At 43.3% G+C, this 21,675-nt stretch overlaps 1 protein-coding gene across 2 annotated transcripts in view; it reads right to left on the bottom strand.

The window, feature by feature from the left end:
* Window positions 1–21,675, bottom strand: part of LOC125900061 (anosmin-1) — a 52,799-nt gene that overhangs the window by 12,001 nt on the left and 19,123 nt on the right. For both annotated transcript variants that reach the window (XM_049594824.1, XM_049594825.1), the window contains exons 3-9: window positions 16,318–16,380; window positions 15,771–15,993; window positions 8,537–8,721; window positions 8,065–8,194; window positions 4,978–5,183; window positions 2,762–2,906; window positions 213–359 (exon numbers count right to left, since the gene is read on the bottom strand). In XM_049594824.1, the coding sequence (XP_049450781.1) occupies window positions 213–359; window positions 2,762–2,906; window positions 4,978–5,183; window positions 8,065–8,194; window positions 8,537–8,721; window positions 15,771–15,993; window positions 16,318–16,380 (1,099 nt within the window). The remainder of the gene's footprint in view (window positions 1–212; window positions 360–2,761; window positions 2,907–4,977; window positions 5,184–8,064; window positions 8,195–8,536; window positions 8,722–15,770; window positions 15,994–16,317; window positions 16,381–21,675) is intronic.

The raw sequence follows: 21,675 nt of genomic DNA, 5'->3' as shown, positions 1-21,675 counted from the left end.
CACATTACTCAGCCCTCACAATGACACACTGTTCCGTTTATTTAATTTACACCATCTGATACCACATTTATATAAAGGAATCTTCCATTGTTTCACTGATTATCAGTCATAACACTTTATTATGGTGTACATGAGTCATAGTGATTGATGGGCATAATGGGGTGCAAATTAGATTCTAACACAGCTGTAAATCAATAGAGTAGAGCGCATACCTCCCCGGTTCTTCCAGTAGACACGGACCTGCAGCTGGCCATCCTGGTAGAAGGGCGTGCCGACCTCTAGAGGGCCAGAGGGGCGTTTGGCCAAGGTCGAACCAAGAGGGGATATCTCCTCCTTCTTTGACTTGAGTACTGATTTTACTGGGAAGAGAAAGGAGAAATGTTTGCTGCTGTAGCTAAGACAGTGACTGTGTTGTGGCAAACTCTCCAGCATGGTAACAGAAACACACAATTATTTCTTTGTAATATCATAGCAGTTACAACACTTAACGCATAAATGTGGTTTAACTCGACGGGTACACGCAGTACAGCCTAACGCTGCCAAGGTTAGAGGTTCAATTCCCTCGAGAGCCACGCCATGCTTAAAAATGTACACCCTCATAGTGCCGTGGCTTCCTCTGTGATTTCTAAACATGCAGGAGCTTCGAATGAATGCAGATGTGCTGTCAGCGCACCTTGGCCATTCCTTTTTGCAATTCACACGATGATTGCTTGCCTGAAGACACTTAGTAATTTAGGAAAATTTAACTCAAGGAAAACAAACAAATATAAAAGAAAATTGGATTCTGCTTCACTGGGTCAGCCAGTTCTGTATAGATACAATTACGAAAGTTCATTACCATCCAGGATTTTTATTTTATTTCAGCTAGTGCATGATCCTCCATGAAACTCTAAAAGGATAGTTTGAATTTTTTGAACTGGGGTTATATGAGGTGCTTATCAATAATTAGTGTATTACATGCTGTAGATGTTGGTTGGCACATCCCCAGTTTGAAGAAATGTACCACTGCGGACTATGGAAGCAACAAAAACATATTTTTTATATAACACAGGTGCAGCTAGTTTATTGCTACCTCAGTTGGTTGGTTAGTTTGTATTATTGTGTGACTTTAGCATTTAAAGAGTATGTTTGGATTCACCAAAGTCACACAATAACACAACATAACTGATGGAGGCAGCGGTAGACCATGTGTTCTGCGAGCTTAAGGGTGCTTTCACACTTGGCCTGTTTGGTTCAGTTCAATCAAACTCAAGTTAATTTTCCGCCTAAGTGAGGTTCATTTTGGCAGGTATGAACACAACAATTGCACTCAGGTTCACACCAAAACAACCGGACCGAGACCTTCTTGAAGAGGTGGTCTGAGTCCGGTTACAAATTCGTTTGTGGTGAGAACGTGTTCCGACCTCTATTCGAACCAACTGCAGTCACATGACACATTGTTTGGGTTAAACATGAGCATGTTACAGTCCTGGAGGATTATTAATGTGCACCTCCTCCTGTACTGCCTTAATATGCACATTCAGCACATCCAATGCATCAAAACATTGTTTTCTAGTTGGAGCTGCGCCTCGTTTTCAAACTGTATGGTTTGACTAAAATGAACAATGACAGCAATATAGTCCACGATGACCAGCGCTAAAATCAACCTGCGTAGTTGTCCCTCCATTGTGACATTAGAAAGTGTCACATTTATCTTGGATCCTGGATCCTGGATTTTTCCTGCATGGAAATTCTGACCAATCGAGAACAGTTTGGTCCGCTTGTAAATGCTGCCGTGAGAACATGAACCAACTCTAGGTAATTATACGACTTTGTAACAAAATTAGTCCCTGATTCGGACCAAAGCAAGACAACTCCAGGTCTGAAAGCACCCTAAGAATTATTGTTTTTCTCAATAGAGTCTGGCGGCTTTCACGAGAGCATAGATGGGGAACTGAAACCCTTTACAGCTTTCCCGTCGGAAATTGCTGTCTGACAGCGAGGTAAAGCAATGAAAACATTCTAAATATAGCATACACTTAAACTGATATTGATTTATTTCAGATGGGACTTGTTTATTAGGTGGCTAAAATAAGTTGTCCTGCTGCCCCCGCCCACAGCTGTGCTTTGCTAAGCTTCAGTGACGGTACTCCTGCCGGTTTCTCCAAACTGGGAGCCTGCTGAACGACCACCATGTACTGTATGTAATACACTGATAATGTATAAGTACCACATAGAACCCCATTTCAAATAATCTGAACTGTCCCTTTAATTATACTTTCGCATGATTTGGTTACACCGGCTGTGTCAGTTTCTTAGTGGAGATAGCATGCTAGTATTTGCAAATTAGCACTAAAAAGGACGTACAGCTAAGGATGATGGGAATGTCATTAGTTTGACAGGGATTTAGTCACAAAGTGGACAAAATGAAATTTTAACCAGATGGTGGTGCAAGAAGAAAAGTGTGGACAAAGTGATTGCCTGACAATTCATCCTGTCACGGACATGAAAGTTTGTACCAAATTTGATCAATATGGACAATCCATCCAATGGCTGTTGAGGAATTTTCCTCAAAAGCCACATATGTCAACCTCATGGTAGCGAGAGTGGAAAATTCAGAGAGTCCTCAAAGTCACTCAGATACATCTCTTGGGGACTATGAATGTCTAAACAGCATTTTATGACAATCAATAACCGACCAACATTGCAATCCCTCGTGGCTAAAAGCATGTAACAAGCCAGAGAGCTGAATTTCTGATAGAAAATTAGCATCAATGTTTACCTGACTCATTATTCTGCGAAGTGCTGAAGTGGAGAGAAGCCTTGGAGCTCTTCAGGCGCACCTGTCCCCAGTATGTGACAGCCTGCAGCTCCACAGTGTAGCTGCTGTTCTGCTGCAGTCCCTCCAGATCCACCCAGCTCTGCGCCTGCAACAACACAAAACACTTGCATGTTGGCTTTTGTATGTTACCGCATAGTCACTTGAGGCTCCTTTCAAAGCCCTGTCATTGTCCCAGTCACAGTTCCAGCTCAGCTCAGCCCGGGCCAATGCGGGCCTGTGGGAAAGCCCTGCTTATTAAGAACACATGTGGAGCTGGGGAAGGTATCGCGGCGAGGAGATAGCCTTCAGGGCCTTGCAAGGGAGCTGTGTTATCAGAGCCTCCCAGGGCTTCCTCACTGTGTTTGACTTGCAGCATTCCACCATCAGCGTGAGCTCGATGAATTCTTGTTATTGACTGTGCGTGTTTTGACATTCCTCTACCAGCAGGCTGCTTTTCAAAGCCCCGAGGTGCCAAAGTGGAAACCAGTAGTACATGTGTCAATGGGTGTCTGGTGTCTCCCACCTCTATCTCCTCTGTGCCACATCTGCTATGCATTTAATACACTAATTCAGGAGAAGACTCCATAGAGGTGTGTGTGGACTGTCTAGACAATCTGTCTATCTGTTCGAGACTCAAATGAAATGCTCTTTACAGATACTGAGCCACAGGTATGTGCTATCAGGTCACACATTGGTTAATGGATATATTGTGCAGATGGCTCACAAAGCACTTAATAATGTATTCAGTTATGCACAGACAGTCTTGATTTATATGTATATGATTTATCTATAGAGTCAATTTATGTGCGTATGAACCCGTGGCTTTAATCTGCAACAGCCTGAATAAATGTTTGCATACACAATTTTTATGTAGAAGCAAGAAAAACAAATTTGTAATACAATCAAAACATTATTCTGCGGTTTTCTGAGTCGTCCATGCCAGGAAGTCCAACTCTGTAAGCTCTTAGCTTGCCCGTTTGTTCAAGCTTTTATAACCAAATTGTATTTATCCTTTCATTGTGATCGCAAGTGGGGGGCCTTTGTCTGTGTGACATCCCACACAAAGGCCCATGAAAACTCTTCTTCCTGGCCAAACCAAATAGTTGAGAATGTTCCAGTATGCAAACTAAACTATTGTTGGGCTTTAACAGTGGGAATCAGTGGTATGTTTCTTAAAATATCTTATCTATGTCATTATATGAGAGTGTTTCTTGGATGTTTTTAAATGTCCTGTCCTGTTTTACTTTAAATATGCTGTAGGCATTAATGTAAATTATAATAATACAATAACAACTGTGAGTATAGTTATATAACTAATGAAGATCTAGACCTGATTAATCGAAATTTTATCGAAATTCCAATATGACCTACCACAATTTTCAAATTTCAGGAGGGGCAATATTTGTTAAAGCTAAAATCTTTTTCAAATTGCCACTTTAAATCAAATATTGTCAAGCTGCAACATATTCTACAGACTTAAGATAACATCTTTGTTTGGCACAGATCCCAGCAAGAATCACACCATAATCATTTAATGTGTTTTTCAATGAAAATGAGAATAATGATGTAACATAATGCAAATCATATCATAGCTGCAAAATCAGTCAGAATAATCGCAATTAGATTTTTGTTTAACTTGTTCAGCCCTGCTGAGATCCTTATCGAAAATAAGACAAATACATGAATAAAGCCATGTACTACTTTAGAAGTAGTTGAAATACACTATCAAAGACGGAGTGGGAAAAAACAAAAGCTTCAACGTATCAAATGCAAAAAAAAAAAGAGAAAAAGTTAACAATACAAATTGAGATGTTTAAGAAACACAGACCTTGAAAAGATGATTTATAACTACAAATATAGCCATTTATCACACTTAATGTGTTTTCGTTCAAAGCTTAACAGTGCGTTTAAGGGTTCTTTCATCAGTATATAAAGAACTAAAACAATGTAGAACACACTGTATCAATCTGTGCATGATTGATGGCCCTGCCGGTATATACAAATAAATGCAACCCCTTTCCCATGTTTATCCGTTCTCCTTGGATATTTACAATGACGTGTTGAAGCCAGAGGAGAAGATGCTGAGATAATCCTGGACAAAGACCCTGTCGTCTTAGAGAGAGGAAAAGGGAAAGAAAGAGGAAGAACACATCACTGAGACAGGGTGAGAAGATTACCCCGTTGGTGGTCTTTCTCCTTTTCTTCTTGGATGGCACCATTGACTTGGTGGGCACAGTCCAGCTCCAGAACACTTTGTAGTGATGTACAGGGATATCGGGCTCCTCTGGCAGGGTCCAGTTGAGACGGGCAGTCACCAGGCCTTCGTCCCCCAGCGTCACGTTGCTGACACGCAGATTGGTTGGCCTGGGAGGGGCGGATGGATCTAAAGACATAGCAACAACAAGAAACAACACAATCAGCGGTAACAGATTTGAGTACATCTGTAGACGTTTACAGCGGAAGACAAAGAGGGCCGCTGGTTCTTCTATGTGACACATCTTGAGCCAAGGCATTTTTCTTGCAAGTATAATTTCAAGTCAAATGCATCACAGGCCAAGACACCTTTCACCACTTGCGGGTGAGCATTGCAGAGGAGGGGGACCACTGGTATGACACTGTGCAAAGTAATTAGTCCTCCACTGACAATCTGCCATGAGATGTTATGACAGGTGTCATGTCACGTCCATGACAGCCATCGCCAGGACGGAGAGCGCAGGTCAGAGGTTAACAAACACATGCTGCTCACTTTGGCTCCACATTTAACATTCCTGTACTCGAACTAATGTGTGTGTGTATCCAGAGTAAAGCTGGTTCTGGACTATCGGTGTGTGTTGTGACCCAGCTGATGTCAGCCTGGTGCAGGAGGAAAGGCAGGGCCACATGCCAGACGCTATACCACAGGGAATAGCCTCTGTAATGAGAAAATGATTCACGCCACAGCCCTGTTGGCTCTCCTCTCCTCCTGCCCTCTCCCACCTGAAACACATTTAATCCCGTCCAACAACACAAGTGGACACATCGGCTCTCCATACCAGCTGATGTCGGCGGCGCAAGACAAATAAGCAGTCAGCTCTTACAAATTGCCCTAACATAGTATGGTAGTGCAAAATTGCAATCAGATGATATGGCTGCACTATATAAATAACAATGGCATGACAGAATGGCCAGGAGCTCATCAAATCCATGACAGCTCCCATCAATCTATCAACGTTCTGGCACCGATTGGCCTGATTGGAGATCGGTTTCCATCCCTGCAGCAGAATCCTTTTCCCACCTGGTGTCTGGCTCTGTCTGACAGCCATCCAGAATGCTCTGGGGAGTAAATGTATGACGAAGGATTGACAGGGCAGGTCAACACACAGACACACACACCACCAAACACATTAATACGTTTTGCATTTGGCACGGGTTTTTAGTATTTGGCAGAACATGGAAGTACTTAGGACGTCTGCCAAAGTTCCACTAGTAAACAACTTTACATTAATGAATAAATAACACAAGTTTCGTAAAGTATGCTGATGTGCACTGTGCGTTACCAAGTTGTTAAATTAAAGTGGTTCACACGATGCAGACGCTATTTTACATGATATACATTTGCAGATGCTGAACTCAAGGCTGAACTGGCGGGCACATGTCTCTGCCTCTACATGTCAAACCCGCTGTATCTGATCTGGATCAGATTCAATCTAGACACAATATTATATTCACAAATCTGTAATCCCTGGGAACCACACAACAATTGGCCGTCGCTTTAACGAATGCCATCTGCAGCACAACGCCGCGATTTAGTGTCGTTTAACGCTCAGAGTGCAGGGTGCGGGAGCAGAGCAGCGACGCAGGATGCCATCAGAGCTCGTTCGCTAATCTGTGGCAAAGATCTGAAGCGCGCCTCGGTTGCGTCACTCCCTCTGGAAGCAAGACAACACTTGCATTCATTTGAAACCTGCAATATCCTGACTAATTCAGACGTATTACATTTTATATGACTGTAAAGAGGGGGAAACCCCTGCTTTGAAGACAGAAATGAAGATCTGGTTGCAGCTCAGAAAAAAATATGCTCTGCACACCCAGTCCCTCCTCATTACTCGCCTTCTACTTGGCATCGGCATGAATTACCCTTTCTACTTAGCTCACTGGTTAAATGTGGAGAGGCTGTGGAGGGGGGGCTCTTATTTACAACTCAGGTTAACAAGATTAACAAAGAGGGTTTAATACCTGAAAACAATTTTAAATAAACACATTTGAGCAGTGCAAACACCACCAGACAATAGTGATAAATGTATGTTTAGTTTTATTGATCATGTTTTAAGCATTTGTTTGAAGCTTTTGAAGTGGGTTTGTATGAGGTAGTTATCCAGGTTCAGTCAAGAACACCTTGGGGCTTCTCTGCCTTTCCTCTGGCCTACGCAGAAAGCCTCTTAGCCTGCCCTTCCATGCGCCTACATGGAAAGCCTAAGGCAGGGAGAGCAGCAGCAGAGTTTTGTCACAGCTTTACCTTGCCACAGACAGCTCTTTCCAATGGGGAAGCAATAAACGGCTTCAGTTCCCTCTCTACGCTCTTGTCAAATCCACCAAACTCCATTGACAAAAACAATAATTTGGGTTTGCTGAACACAAGAGCTGCTGGTCTACCACTGCCTTGATCCGTGAGTTAGTTTGTGTTATTGCATGACTTTAGTGAATCTGAACTTAAATTTTTAAACACCAAAGTCACACAGCAACACAAACAAAATAACTTGACAAGGCAGCAGTAGACCAGCAGCTCCTGTGTTTAGCTTTGTTAAATCGCTGTTTTTCTCAATGGCGTCTGGCTTTGGCAGAAACTGTTTACCGTCTGTGTCAGACTCCAGCCTATATGTCAAAACACAGAGGGCATGCCAACCGCCTTCTACTGTACGTAATACACTGACTGTGGATAACCTCATACAACCCCACTTCAAAAGATCCAAACGATCCCTTTAGGTCATAATCAGTTTTCTGCTGCTGTATGGAGCCATGGGGCTGAACAGCTGAGGACACACATGAGCTCTTATTAAAAATTTCTTCTTTAGTCTTCTAAAAAAAAACCCACACAATTTCCTTAAGACATTGATGAAGACAGCTTCACCACATGTACTGGTCAGATCAGAAGTCAAATCAGGTCTTAACTCTTTCCCCAAAGCTCCACCTGTTCCAAGGTCTTCACCATAACAAATGGAGGGCATTGGGTGTCAAACAGGAACTTAAGGCCACACACACATGCACGTGTACATACACACACAGACCTCTGGAGGAGCGGAAGTGTTTGCTGGGCGCAGTGAAGCCGCGGGTCCCGTGGACATTGACTGCAGCAACCCTGAACTGGTACCATCTGCTGGCTCTGATGTCGGCCAGTTGGACGCGCTCCTCTGCAGTCTGAGGGACAGATGGGGGGAGAGAAAACCACAGGGGTCAGGGTTCACGCAGGGTCACAGCCCCATGTGAGTTTGCTGCCACATCAGTCATCTGCGTGTTTCTCTTTGCCAAACTTTCAAAGACACTGTGACTGTGAGGAATGTGCAACCGTGTGCAACAGTCTGTCAGCGCACTGCAGCACTTTCACAGCTGTAGCATGTGGCACGCTGGGACATGTGAGGCTGACATTTCTGTGATGCAAATCCCAAATGTCGGATGAAACGAATCACTCACATCACATCATTTGATGAGGAAAACTTGACATGCTTCAGTATTCCGTACGTATGGTGCGTAGATTCCTACCTGTGCCACAGTCTGCCACTCGGTGGCATCGTCCTCGCTGGGGTGGATGCCATAATTCCAGCGGCGCTGCACCACATAGAGGACGGGCTCCACGGATATGTTGAACTTGGATGACCAGCGGATCTCCAGCTGACCTGACTGCTGCTCCAAAAACACCAGCTCCTTCCTCGGCTTCAGCGGGACTCCTAAAAGTACAAGCAAGACAGATGATGTCGTGACAGGAGTTAATATCACCGCTGTGTGGAACGTTGTAGGTGAACTTCAACAAGAAATTTGCTGTTTTCCTTTCTTTGGGCGGAAAGATAAATGACACCATCAGAGTTGGACAGATACAGATTTGAAAATGAGACATGACCTCACCGCAATAGATTTAATACACGCTGCGGGTCAACAGCATCATCTTTCTACTGTGACAGATTGTGATATTTCCTGGCACGAGTGATGTGTTTTAGTAGCTGCGCTTCTTAGTAATGAAACACATAGTTTGCATCTAGGTATGCGAGATGGCCCGCGGAACATCTCCCTCTCCTGCGGACACAAGATCCACCAGTGCAAACATACACACATATATGTAAAGTTCACTTGCATCGTTGCACTTCACATTCAGCCTTTCAGACGAAGTCAATGCGGCCATGTGCAATAAATTAGAGATTTATTAAGTGCAGGACTGGGCCAAGTGCTCAGCCAAGTCAGACTGACTCTCTCGAGTAAATTTATTGCAGCGGAGACGTAGTGAGTTGTTGATTGAGCGCTGGGCACAGTGATAATGAGATGGAGATTGGAAAAGCAAGTTTGAAAGTACAGGAGAAGGCAGAATACATCCCACAGTTCTCAATAAATCACCTAGCACTTCAGACCATTATGTTGGACCTCTGTCGCTGCTGAGCGGCCCACCACTGCTCCGCATTTATAAACAGCATCAACACACGCTCAAGGCTACTGCGCGCCGTGTCGGTAAACAACATAATCAAGACAGTGTTTTGTATGCACAGCGCTTGATCTACTTATATCTCTATTCAGTCTTCATACAGTGCATGTAAAAGTGATTGATCGGGGCATATAAAATCCTGGGAGATGGAGGAGGGTCCTTGAGCCACATGCATATGGAGTCAGTACTTTGTTTTGTGCCGCTGATAACAGCTTTCTGCACACTAACAGCTGGGGGTCATTGTGCTGTGGTTTCACAGCTCCACGGTCGACTGTATGCGTGCACGCATGTGTGTGTGTGTGTGTGTGTGTGTGTGTGTGTGTGTGTGTGTGTGCAAACGAAACAAACGTGTCACATTTCCTGTGCAATACTGAACACCAAGGTAACCACAGCATTCCTCCTCTCCCTCTGTCTTAGCTCATCTTCCCACAAAGTCACACAAGCACTCCTGCAAAGCACAAACCACACAAAAATACACACATGCGCGCACACACACACACACACACACACACACACACATAACCTCTCTCTTCCGCAATATGTGGGAGGACAACGAATACACTTTCTCTCAGCTTGCTCTTTCCAAAGATAACTTTTGGGTCAGGTTCGGTCCAAGAATCATACAGTGTTCATTTTTCAATGGCTGCATGCTTCCTCCAAAACTGTGATGTAACTGCTGCTGGAGCAAGAGGAAGGCGTCCATTCATGTCTTAATCATGCCAACAATTACACTCCAGGAATATAATTCTCAATACTCACGCACATACTGTCATAATGACTGCTGTAATTACAGGGGATGGGGAGAACACTACAAATACTGCTTGTAGCACAAGAGACATACCGTGAACTGAGGGTGGCTGATGGACTGATTAACTGACTGACTTGTTGTGACAGTGTGGAGATAACACTCGCAGAATTCAATTTCATTGCGACATCTGCATTTTTCACATTTTCCCTTTTTTTTTCTTCCAACCAGCCCTCCAGCTTCTTTGCATGTTTCTCTCACGATACAGGGTAAAACTGCTGATCAGAAAGCACGCTAACAATTTGGGTTGCATCACATGTGGTGATGCTAATTCTTCTGAGGAACAGACAAAATGAGAACTAGCGAGAAAGATATGCAAATGACAGAAACAGAAGAGTCTAATAACCCAGGGTGTCTGCAGGTATAAACAAACGGAATTTCAGACTTTTTAAAACCTTATTAATTCCCCTTCAAATGAAATTCAAGACAAAACTTGCGGTGAAAATACACTCTTACCGACTAAACACATGGGTGTCAGTTCAAAATGAACAGTTAGTCAAAATGACACTGATAATCCAGTGATGATGTACTGACACTTAAGTACAATTCGGAGGTACTTCTATTTTCCTTGAATATTTCCATTTTCTGATACTTATAACTTTCACTCTGACAATTTAGAGTCACCAGTTAACCTGCATGTCTTTGGACTGTGGGAGGAAGCCGGAGTACCCAGAAAAATGCTGACACGAGGGAAACATGCAAACTCTGCAACGAAGGACTCCCTCCACCCTGGGTTCAAACAAGGAACCCTCTAGCTGTGAGGAGACAATGCTAACCACTGTACCACCGTGCCGCTAGATATTAACACAAAATATACATCTAACTACCCAGCAGTATAGTAGTCAAAATGAGCTCCATCTTTACCATCTAAAACATTAAAGTGACGATCACATTGATGCGTCAATAATTCTAATTCAATAATATGACTTCTGACATTATTCATTATTCTGACATGGGCCATTCTACATAATGAGTCATTTTCCTCTTGGTACTTAAAGTACGTTTTGATGCTTAAACTTTTGTACTTTCACATAAGTAAAATTCTGAATGCAGGACTTTTATTTGTAATACAGTAGTTTTATACTTTTTATCAAAGTAAAAGGTCTGACCACTTCTTCCACCACTGATACTCTCTTACTGCTCTGCATGTGTGATTTCCACCATAGAGTGCTGCAGGAATTAGTCTGGAAACTCTGAAATTAGTTAGCATTTTAGCACTTCCAGTCCGCTTGCCTCAAAGTCGATGGCTTTTTTGAATGGGTTCTTAGGAAGATGTTTGATACAAGGTCTGTGGAGACTTTCACAGTTTGTTCTATGACGTAAAATACTTTAAAAATACGGTAAATACCCCACTCATAAATCGTGAAGCTTTTACATGACGGCTGCTGACTACTGGTTAAATGAGACTACGGAATGTCATCACACCGACCACGGTTTTACGGCCTCGTTGTGGAGTCATCCTCAAAGTGCTGTGATCATAGTGTAGTCCATTCATTAGCTTTTTACTCTTTGTGCTTGCATTAACGCCTCATAAGTAATAAAAGCGATATTTTAAGTATTGTGTGTAATGTGTAAATATCATGAGATTTTGTTTGCAGCAGAGCTTATTTTCTGCAGTAATCCAAAATCCAATGGAAAAATCCCTTAGGCGTTTTGTCGAGGAAATCAGGACGATGTTGAAATACAAATAAATGTCACCCCTGCAGCACTCTACTATGTGATCTAAATGTATAGAGGGGGCAAAAATGGGAGCATAAAGGTGTTGTGTCAAGGTCTATTCCCTATCAAATTGTGTTTCCCTCCTGGTTACTGGAGATTCTTATGGTGGCGTTACTTAAGACCCATCCAATCTTAATTAAAGACAATTTAGTACTTCTTAAGGCCATCTATTTGTAAATGTGCATTTAAGACAAATTAAGACTTTTTAAGGATCCATAGTCGCCCTGTAAACCACCTGTTTCCATACGTGCAGGGCATTATATTATCAGAGCCACACTCCCACAAATACAATTTTGAGACAACACTACAGAGCAGTGGATGATGTGTAACAGCATGAGGCTCTATTGATGTAAAAAAAGAAGAAGCTTTGTTACTCATCAAAAGCCCTGTGGGGGTCCAGTCCTGAACACTGAAGTTTTTCTCTATCAGGGACACACACGTGGGCTGGCGACCCTAACCTGAAGACACACACACACACATACACACACACACAAGCACACACACACAAACATCTGAGAGTGATCTCAGTGGGGGAAACGCTCCATTTCTCCCCGCTTGTGTTTGCTAATGGCTTCCAGCATCATGGCTCATCATGGCAAAGACTACACACTTGTGCACACATAGAAACAATTACGCTCTTCAAACCATGAGCAACTAATTAGACCTTTAACACTGGAGGACCAGGACAGAAATTCCATCCGGACTTTCACCATAACGCTCAGTGTAATTCAGTGTAAATGCAGTGCTGACGGTGACCTGTCATGAGCTCAGTGTTTGGACTAAAAATCAGCATGCAGGCTGCTTGATTTGAAGGTCTCACAGTGTGGTGAATGGTTTTCATTGACTGGGTCACTATATTGCAATTTTCAAGGTTCCGCTTGCTTTCATCTCTCCCCCCGATTAACGTGCTATTCACCTTTTGAGCACAACATCCACCATGAAGTCCCTCAGGATTTTTTCCAAATCAAACATAAATACTAGCATGCTCCTCTGTGTGCATAAGCTCACACTCTAAATCACATGCCTCTCTCCACTACACACAGTAAAACATGCTTACACTAACTGCAGTGTGATACAAAGCATACACAGCCCCAGCCGATCGCTGCTGCGGTTCAAGGCTTGATTTAGACTCATCTTCCACTGCTCTCACTTCAACATCTCCTCAACTTTGTTATGGCCTCAGGCTGCCAGCAATTGTGTGCTGATAGTGTATATAATGTAGTTCCAGCTCCCATCTCCAAGTTCAGAGGCTCTTGGTTCTCTCACATAACAACTCAGCACCCTCAGAACATCAGGCCGCCTTGGGCAGCGCTATTAAACTGTTTTACTGGAGCAAAGATTCCTGGGTACATCTGTGTCTGTGAAACCCTGAAGCTTATCCAGCAAATTCAAGGCTGAAGATGTATTCCAATTTGCAACAGTGTGAGGGATGTGTGGGTGAAGTGCAATACCAAGAGATGAATTTAAGATTTATGATTCTGAGCAAGTTGTCAAAAATGTTCAAGATAATCTGCAATTTACGTCACTGAGATTTAAACCCTGATGTTTGACAGAGGGGGATTAATTGCTTCAACACTGTTTATGAAAACGATGCAGACTGCAACAGTTAATCACATTAAGAACATGACGTTTGCACTCGAGCATTACCAGAAATGAAACGTCATGTATTGAGTAGGATAAATAGAGAGGGTGGGAGGCTGTATCCATAATTCAGCTGATGAACCGCGTTAATCTTGTCCCTCTTGGAAACATTAATGAGCAATGATTAAATGAAGAGACGAGTTTCTGCGAGCATGGACAATTAAACAACTTTATTAGTGCACACAGACTAACGTTTAAACATTTTAGTGTGTCACCCTGGCTTGTGTTGAACTTCCTTCTCCCTCTAATTAATAATTACGTGGTTTCTAATGTGTGTTTTGTATCATAAGCTATCATTACATTTTCATCCAAACCTGCAACTAGAGTGCCTTAGTCAGTGAGTGGTGACAGTGCACATCACCTAACCACAATGCCCTGGGTTTGATTCCGGCCTCGGGACCTTTGATGCATGTCATACCCCTCGCCCTCCCTCCCACATCTCTACACCTTCCACCAAACATATCTGCAAACCATACACTGTATGAAAGAAGTGAATGTAGCCACTGAGACCTCACCCAAAGGTTTGTGGACTACAGTTTTGGAACTTTGAGTTTGGTATTCTGGTCGTTGCCAAAGGAAGAACCCAAGGACACTGCCATCGTAGTAACTTGTCATTCACAAGGTAGCCATGCCCTGCTTTATCATCTATTTTACTCTTAATGGGATCATAGTTGACAAAATGAACATCATGCTGTTTTGAAGAAAACTTGACACTACCAGTTGAGACCAAAATCTCAATAAAAAATTGTTTACAAAGGTAATAAATCAAGTGAGAAGTAGGGTCAGTTTCTGATAAACTTCTATACAAACAGACTTTTGCATCCAGTGGAGTTCCATACTACTAGCTATTACAAAGATGCAGGTTTAAGGCACTTCTACATTGGCTTGACCTTTTAGACCCGGAGATAGGCCTCTCAAATAATATGTGTTTTCGGCTTAACAGCACTGACATATCACCTTTTCAGTTAAGATAGCAAACTTGTTGCCGAACACTTGTTTATTTACACATCCAGCACTTATGGAGAAACATTATTAATCATTTTGAGTCATGTTTGTGTCCACTTGATGAATCTACATCCAATATTTTTACTCTCTTTTAGCTCTGTGTTTGGTCTCCACCACTTCCTGAGGAAAATAGCTGACTTTTTAGCTGCTAATTGTTCCACTATGTTTAGAAGCTAAACTTTGTCTGTCGGCTGTTTGGTGCCAAACAGACAGTGTACTGCTGGTCTAGACTGAAATCTTTTTTTGTTGTTGTTGTTGTTGTTGTTGTTGTGGTGGTGGTTTATTGATAGATTTGCGACATTAATTTCCATATTTTCCACACTGGACAAAAAAGCTGAAACACATGATTAAACAACTTTTCTTCCTGACTTGGTGTAAGAATTATTTTTGTAATAAAATGTGTTCCGTCCAGTGCTGCTTGTTGTGTGTCAGAAGTGTGTGTGTGTGTAGGTGTATGCATGTAGGTACGGCAACACGACTGTCCACAGTGCTGGAAGGGAGTGGAAGAAATCAATAGACCGACAGCAAGAACAAATCACCTAGTTTGGTTCCTTTTGGGTTACATATTGTCATTCATAAGTCATAAAACATTCTTCATGAGTGCTCTTATTAAGACATTTTTTTACCAAAATAGTTTATATATCATAATTTCTTGTGAAAAAGCAAATAACCCTATGTCAAATCAGACATTCAGCCACACCGTATAACCCAAATGGAATGATCCTTGGTGTCATAACCACATTTTCCTACAACTGCGGCGATTTGACTGAAAGATTGGCAGCTGAATCAGGCTCCTTAGATCAAATATTCAGCTATTCTGGGTCTCTCCTATGATGTACAGTGGGTTTTTAGAGCTTTTTGCTCATAACATCTGCCTGGTGCGGCTGAAAATAACACTAACAGAGCTGTGAGAGTGATCCAAAATTGTAAAGTTGTGGGCTGGCTAGCTAAACAATGAGCTGGAACTCACCATAAAGCTCTGTATTTAAAGGGGAGCTGCAGATTCAGGTGTTCATTTTCTGTATGTTCATATTGTTAAGTTGTTTTTACACTGTGATTTGTAACATGATTACTAGAAAACTGACCACAGCCCAGGGCTGAAATCTTAAAGATGGAGGTTTAACTTTTAGTATTACCTTTGTAGAGGTTTTTAGGCAGCTGGCAGGTGTGGCCACAGCCGTTGGAGCAGCACTTTTTCACAGCTGAACACTCTCCATCCTCCTCACAGCTCTCCACGCAGGCCGCTGCAAAGCCGCTGGCCTTCTCCGGGGCAGGACAGTCGCCTTGCTTCACTCCCTCTACAGACTTTAGGAACTCACAGCTCGTGAGACATTCATAGTGCTTCTTGGGAAAGAGCGGCTAAGGAGAAGGGGGAGGGAGAAAAAAGCAGGAGAGGGAAAATATATGTCAGATTACTTTTTTAAGACCAACCTGCCTGCCGGCAAACAGGCCGCTCTGTGAGCTAACAGGGATTGTCCTGTTTACATTTCAGCTTATGACTCACCGGAGCGGTGGGTACATTTAAACAGCTTTGATTCAGCCTCACAGAGAGTGTCATTACAGTGCAGAAAGAGTTACTTCACACTCCTCTCAAACTTTCCTCTTATTGAATTTTCCCACTAAGTATGAAAAGCTCAAACACTCGAGTCTGAGGCGACCACGGTATTTGTGGCAGTGACATACCTCGCATAAATCCTGGCACTGGTTTTCCTTCAGGTCCCAGGATTCCTTGCAGGGCTCCAGGCACTGTGAAAAGGAGAGAAGGGTGTCAGTTCTTCAAAGAGTCAGCCACATCAAAGAGCCAAGGCTGCGGAGATGGTGCTGTCTGTGCCTGAGTGAGCACTGGCTGCCTGACAGGCACCTCGCTCAGCCACTTCCCCTGCACGTTCACAACAACCAGTCACACCTCTTTTTGCTTCGGATGCCTGGCATACCTTCAAAGCACATAAACTATCTTCTACAACACGGGGCAGAGGGGTTGTCCATTATGAGTAGACGGACACACCCTTGCTGTGTCTAGAAATCTGCTCGGATTTGGTGTGCCCTGGCAGAAATCCGACATCATGCCTTAACACTACTAACCTCCCATACTGTCTACGCCTCATTGTCATCCCACCACTTCTCCGGCTCATGTCTGGGCCTGATACACTCTGGCACCGGCACCAAACTCCCTTCTCTTTACCACGCTGAACGGAGAGCGCTTAATAAATGATACACTTGGTTTAATGTTCTTGGGATTCCCTTTTCAAACACGTGGAACAAATTTACTGAATGTTTGGCATCGGCGCTGGATAAAAGCAAAACCTCAGCAGCTCAAAGTCATTTTGCCAAACATAATGGGATGATAAAATTTCAAATGAAAGTTTACCAATCTAGTCATACTCCTCTTGCTTTAAATACTACAACTCACCCCGGATGAATCAAATTCAATAAAAGTGAACGTAATTTAACACAAAAGTCCATGCGTGTCCAATGGAATCAGGCAGATGCTGCCGCAAGAAAGGGAATATGTTCAGATGGGACGAGGGTTTTATATGCTCCCGTTGTTGGCCCCGGAGAGCTGGTGTGAAAGAGAAGAGCAGGCTCAGTCAAACAGTCAAACCACTGCCAGGCTGCTTCTATGCTGCTCTGGGAGCAGCCCAAACCACACCAACCAGAGACCTGCCAAAGTCACTCATTCAACTCCATTTAATTTAGACTCCTGCACCACTTACAGTACTGAGACAAGGCACAGCAGTAAATTTTCAACACATTCGCCTACATTCTTCATCTGGGACAGCCCAATATGTTGGTCAGTAGGAGAGGGAGATATGATAAAGTAGATATGGCGATCTGCCATCAGCGGAGGTCGGCATTTGGCTCAAACTCCTGTAAAAAAGATAATCAGAACAATATGTCGTGTTATGTAAGGTACAGTACAGACGGGTGGTTAAATGAGGGCACCTACTGTAGAGTTGATGTAAGATATTTCACGTCCCTGTCAGGGGGCAGAGCTGTATTTATGACTCTTTAATTCACTCATTAGCCAACTGTGTCATTATTATGCCATTGCCAGTGAAAAGTTTATTTGCTTTTTATGGAGTGCGGTGGACGGGCGCATGATGAAACATAAACCTTGCTTCTGGAGGAACATGCTGCAATCAGGACCATGCGCACTACTGCCAGCGCTCAATTACGCTCAGCTCTCGGCTTTGCCCGGCCTCGTCTCAGGCAAACGCCAGTGTGAGGACAGTGTGTTGAGTGTTGAACAGCTGGCTCCAGAGGATGGAGGAGGCTGGGAGGGAAGGTATTTTCTTAATTACTTCATAGCAATATAGACATCCCTCCAGTGATGATATAAAATATAAAGTGCCAGAGGAAAAATTGGGCTCCTCGGAGAGAGAGCACGTAGTTATGACAGCTGAGAGCTCCAAGAGAAACTAATGTGGTTTCTGCAGAGCTGATCAGGTGAAACCACTGCAACACCTCAGAGATTTAAGATGACATACGAGCTCAATTGCGCTGTCCAAGTTATGCCTCACAGTCCAGAGAGTCTGTGCAGTTTTATCATCATCTGCTATTAATAATATGGTGACCTTATATCATTAATTCTGTTCTCAATTGTGTCCTCCGAGAGCGCAGCCCGCGGCGAAGACGGGCAGTAGCAGCAACCTCAGCAACCCAGCCTCGCACAAGCGCCGCGCTGGAACAATGAGGTGTCGAGGCAATAACTGTGTGCTGCACCAGTGTCTGAAGGACATTCTGCCAGTAGACGCACATGTTAAAGCCCCCAAATCCCTTCTACAAATCACTGAACATACACACATAAGCCAGGGGATCAAGCTCATTTTACTCATTGAAAGATCTTGTGTGCACGGACTGAATGCATTCCATTGGCTTTTCATGAGGATGGATCTTTTTTTCTGGTTCACCACAATCACAACTATACAAGTGAAAATAGAATCATCGTTACCTCGAGATGCTCGGGCTTGCGTGCCAAGCAGCATGAATTAACACAGCACATTGCGTACCGAGGATATTGCAACACAGATCAGAATGCTGGCTGTGTGTTTAGTGTTGTCTCACCCCCAGAGTCCCAGTTATTCTTTTTTTTTTTAACTCTTCAGGGCAAAAGTTCCCAACTCACAAAAACTGCTGAACTCTAACAGGAAGTTGTATTTTGAAAAAATTATCATCAGGACATTCATTTTTGCTGAATGAGCAGATACATCATAAACGGCGCTCTTTAAAAAGATGAGAACTTTGTATAGACGGCAGTGAGAGCTCCCTGCAGGTGTGCTGAAAACTGACAATCTGTCAGCATTTCTCCGCAGCCACACCCACAACCTGACATTTAAGGAGGGCCGACGACAGATATCTTGCCAAAGCAAATAGGATGGCTGTATATAATTACAAAGGTGCTCTCATCAATCAAGTGTCTGATTCCTATTTACACAGTTTGGTGCTCTGCTCGATCTAAGACCATAGCACCGAAGCCGCCGAAAGCATGCCTGGGAGAGTGCCGTAACAGATTTCCTAGAAGCTCTTGTGCAATTCTTTGGGGGGGGCACCACCTAAACCCGATCACATGCAGATACACATCATGCTTAAATATGCACTTCTGCTTTTATTTGTTGACATGTTGCAATACCGCTAAAATGCTAATTACAACAAACCAATAAAACACTAAATCACTTCCAAACCATAAGTAAAACTGACTGTGTGTATGAATGGCACATGAAACCATCCTATTAAAGTACCACTCCTCCCCCACAATGATCATTTGGATATCAATTACTCACCCGATGCAGAATTTGGGATTAAAAATATGTTCTACACGGTGAACAAAGAATCCAAAAATGTAGAAAAATTCTTGATGAATGAAAGTCATAGGGGTCCACATTTAACAGCAGCAAAACTATGTCAAAGCATCAGTTTACAAACTCTCACACAACTCATGCAGTATAATCCAAGTCTCATTTATTCAGTTGTATGTTCAGCACTCCCTAAACAGAGACCTTTCCGACAGGGAAATGAATGGAAAGTGAAACTAATCAATGCTCTCTTCAAAGCCAGATTCCATTGACAAAAACATTAATTTTACCTTGCTGAATACGGGAGTTGCTCGCCTTTCACTGCCTCAATCGGTTAGTTTGTTTGTAATAATAAGTGACTTTGGTGATTTCGAACAAACCCCGCAATACACTAAAGTCACACAAAAACACAAAGCAGCTAACTGATCGAGGCAGTGGTAGACCAGCAGCGGTCCTATTCACTGACATAAAATTACTGTTTTTGTCAATGGAGTCTGGCTTTGAAGAGAGCATAGATACGTTTCAGTTCCCTGTTGGAAAGGGCTGTCTGTTTGGGAAGTACTAAGCATACAACTAGATAAATCATACTTCGATTATACGGCACAAGTTGTGAGAGAGTTTGTCAATGGATGTTTTGATAAAGTTTTGCTGGTGTTATACGCGGACCCCTATGACTCCAACTTATTAAAAATGTACTCTGCTGTTGGATTCTTTGTTTTTCCTGCATGCCTCCTTTGAACTAAGTTTTACTCATGAATTCAGCGTTAACACAGGGTGAGTAACTGATATACAAATGGTCATTTGGGGGGTGAAGTATTCCTTTAATGGGAGATATCTGTGGTCTATGAGTTTGTATTAGTGGGTCCCATAGAGGGTAGGAGACCTCAAACATGTGCAAAGCCATCGATAGCTATGCTAGTGTTTGACTTCTGAGATCTAATCTGGGAAAACACACCATGGAGCTGGAGTGGAGAACATAATTGAGCTGGACATAGTGTATCTACTGGGCTTGGGTGCCAACGTCTGGGTCTCCCTCAAGCAAATCTTTCCAGCTGGCAACACGGCTACCATCTGTTTGAATAGCGTAAGGAATGCATGCAACCATCCAATGTGATGTTAACATATTTCTGGACAAATTTCACCTAAAAAGACACAAATGGTTCTACTGTGAGATGTAAACAAGAGCGCGGGGTTGTTTCTATGGACTTGAGCTGTTTGTCTTAACAAAAGCATTTGAGCGGCTGATTTTCCCCTTTGTCCTCTTATCTAGCTCCCCAATAGTGACACATTCTGCATGGTTAAGTAGGAACATCCATAGCGGTCTTTCACTCCCCATTTCACGCTGTAATAAAACGCAGCAGTTGTTACTCTGGGGGATCCTGAAAGGCATTCTGTGGGGCCGATGAGAGAGTCAGGCTGAATGGCGGCCAATGCCACAGCCCATCTTCACTTTGTCATGGCTGGGACGAGGCAGAGGGGAGGTGGAGGGAGTGAAGAGGGGAAGATGTGGGAGGAGAGGGAAGGGGGAGAGGTACGGTGGGGTGTTGGTTGGAAGTGAGAAGTGCCTTTCTCCATCACTGGAGCGTAGTTATCTCCGCCCGACGCAAAAATGCTAAACTATGAAAAAAGTGCATAAATAAAATGTCACGCGAGGGTTTTGTTTTAGTTAATGAAGCATGAACTGCTACCAGTGGAGATTGCCCCCGGCTTAAAAATACACAGTGTATACAAAATAAAGATGGGTAATAATTCATACTGATGCAGATGACATTTTCCATTTTGCCAGAGCATATTTGTACAGTCACAGAGAGATGAGCGAGACAGCTATGACTGATCCTGTTATTTTGTAAATGAAGTCAAGCAGACGTAAAACCGTGCACTAACACATGTGGGTACCTGTGCTTCTCCTACACCTAAAATGTGGACTTCCCCAATATGTTTTCTCTCTGTTATCCAAGCCGATCGTATCGATCCAAGCTCTGACGGTCAGCGTGAAGCTCGAGTGGTGCCAACATATATTTACAAGGTGCCTTTGTGGCCCCTCGGGACGGAGCAGCTGCTGTCTGCTTCTCTGGGAGACTCAGATATGGAGGAATCTCTGTTGTTGATCACACACATTGTAAATCTCACCTCCAATCTCATTGAGTTATGGCTATTTTCTGCTGCCCCGGCGCTTTTCACACTCCCGTTGACCGGACTCAATTATTCCAGCAGCTCTCAGCCCTCTGCTCATATCTATCGACCCATC

Source organism: Epinephelus fuscoguttatus, linkage group LG13, assembly GCF_011397635.1.
Source record: "Epinephelus fuscoguttatus linkage group LG13, E.fuscoguttatus.final_Chr_v1".
NCBI lineage: Eukaryota > Metazoa > Chordata > Actinopteri > Perciformes > Serranidae > Epinephelus > Epinephelus fuscoguttatus.
Note: the sequence above shows the minus strand (reverse complement) of the source record. Positions and strands in the feature narration are given on the sequence as shown.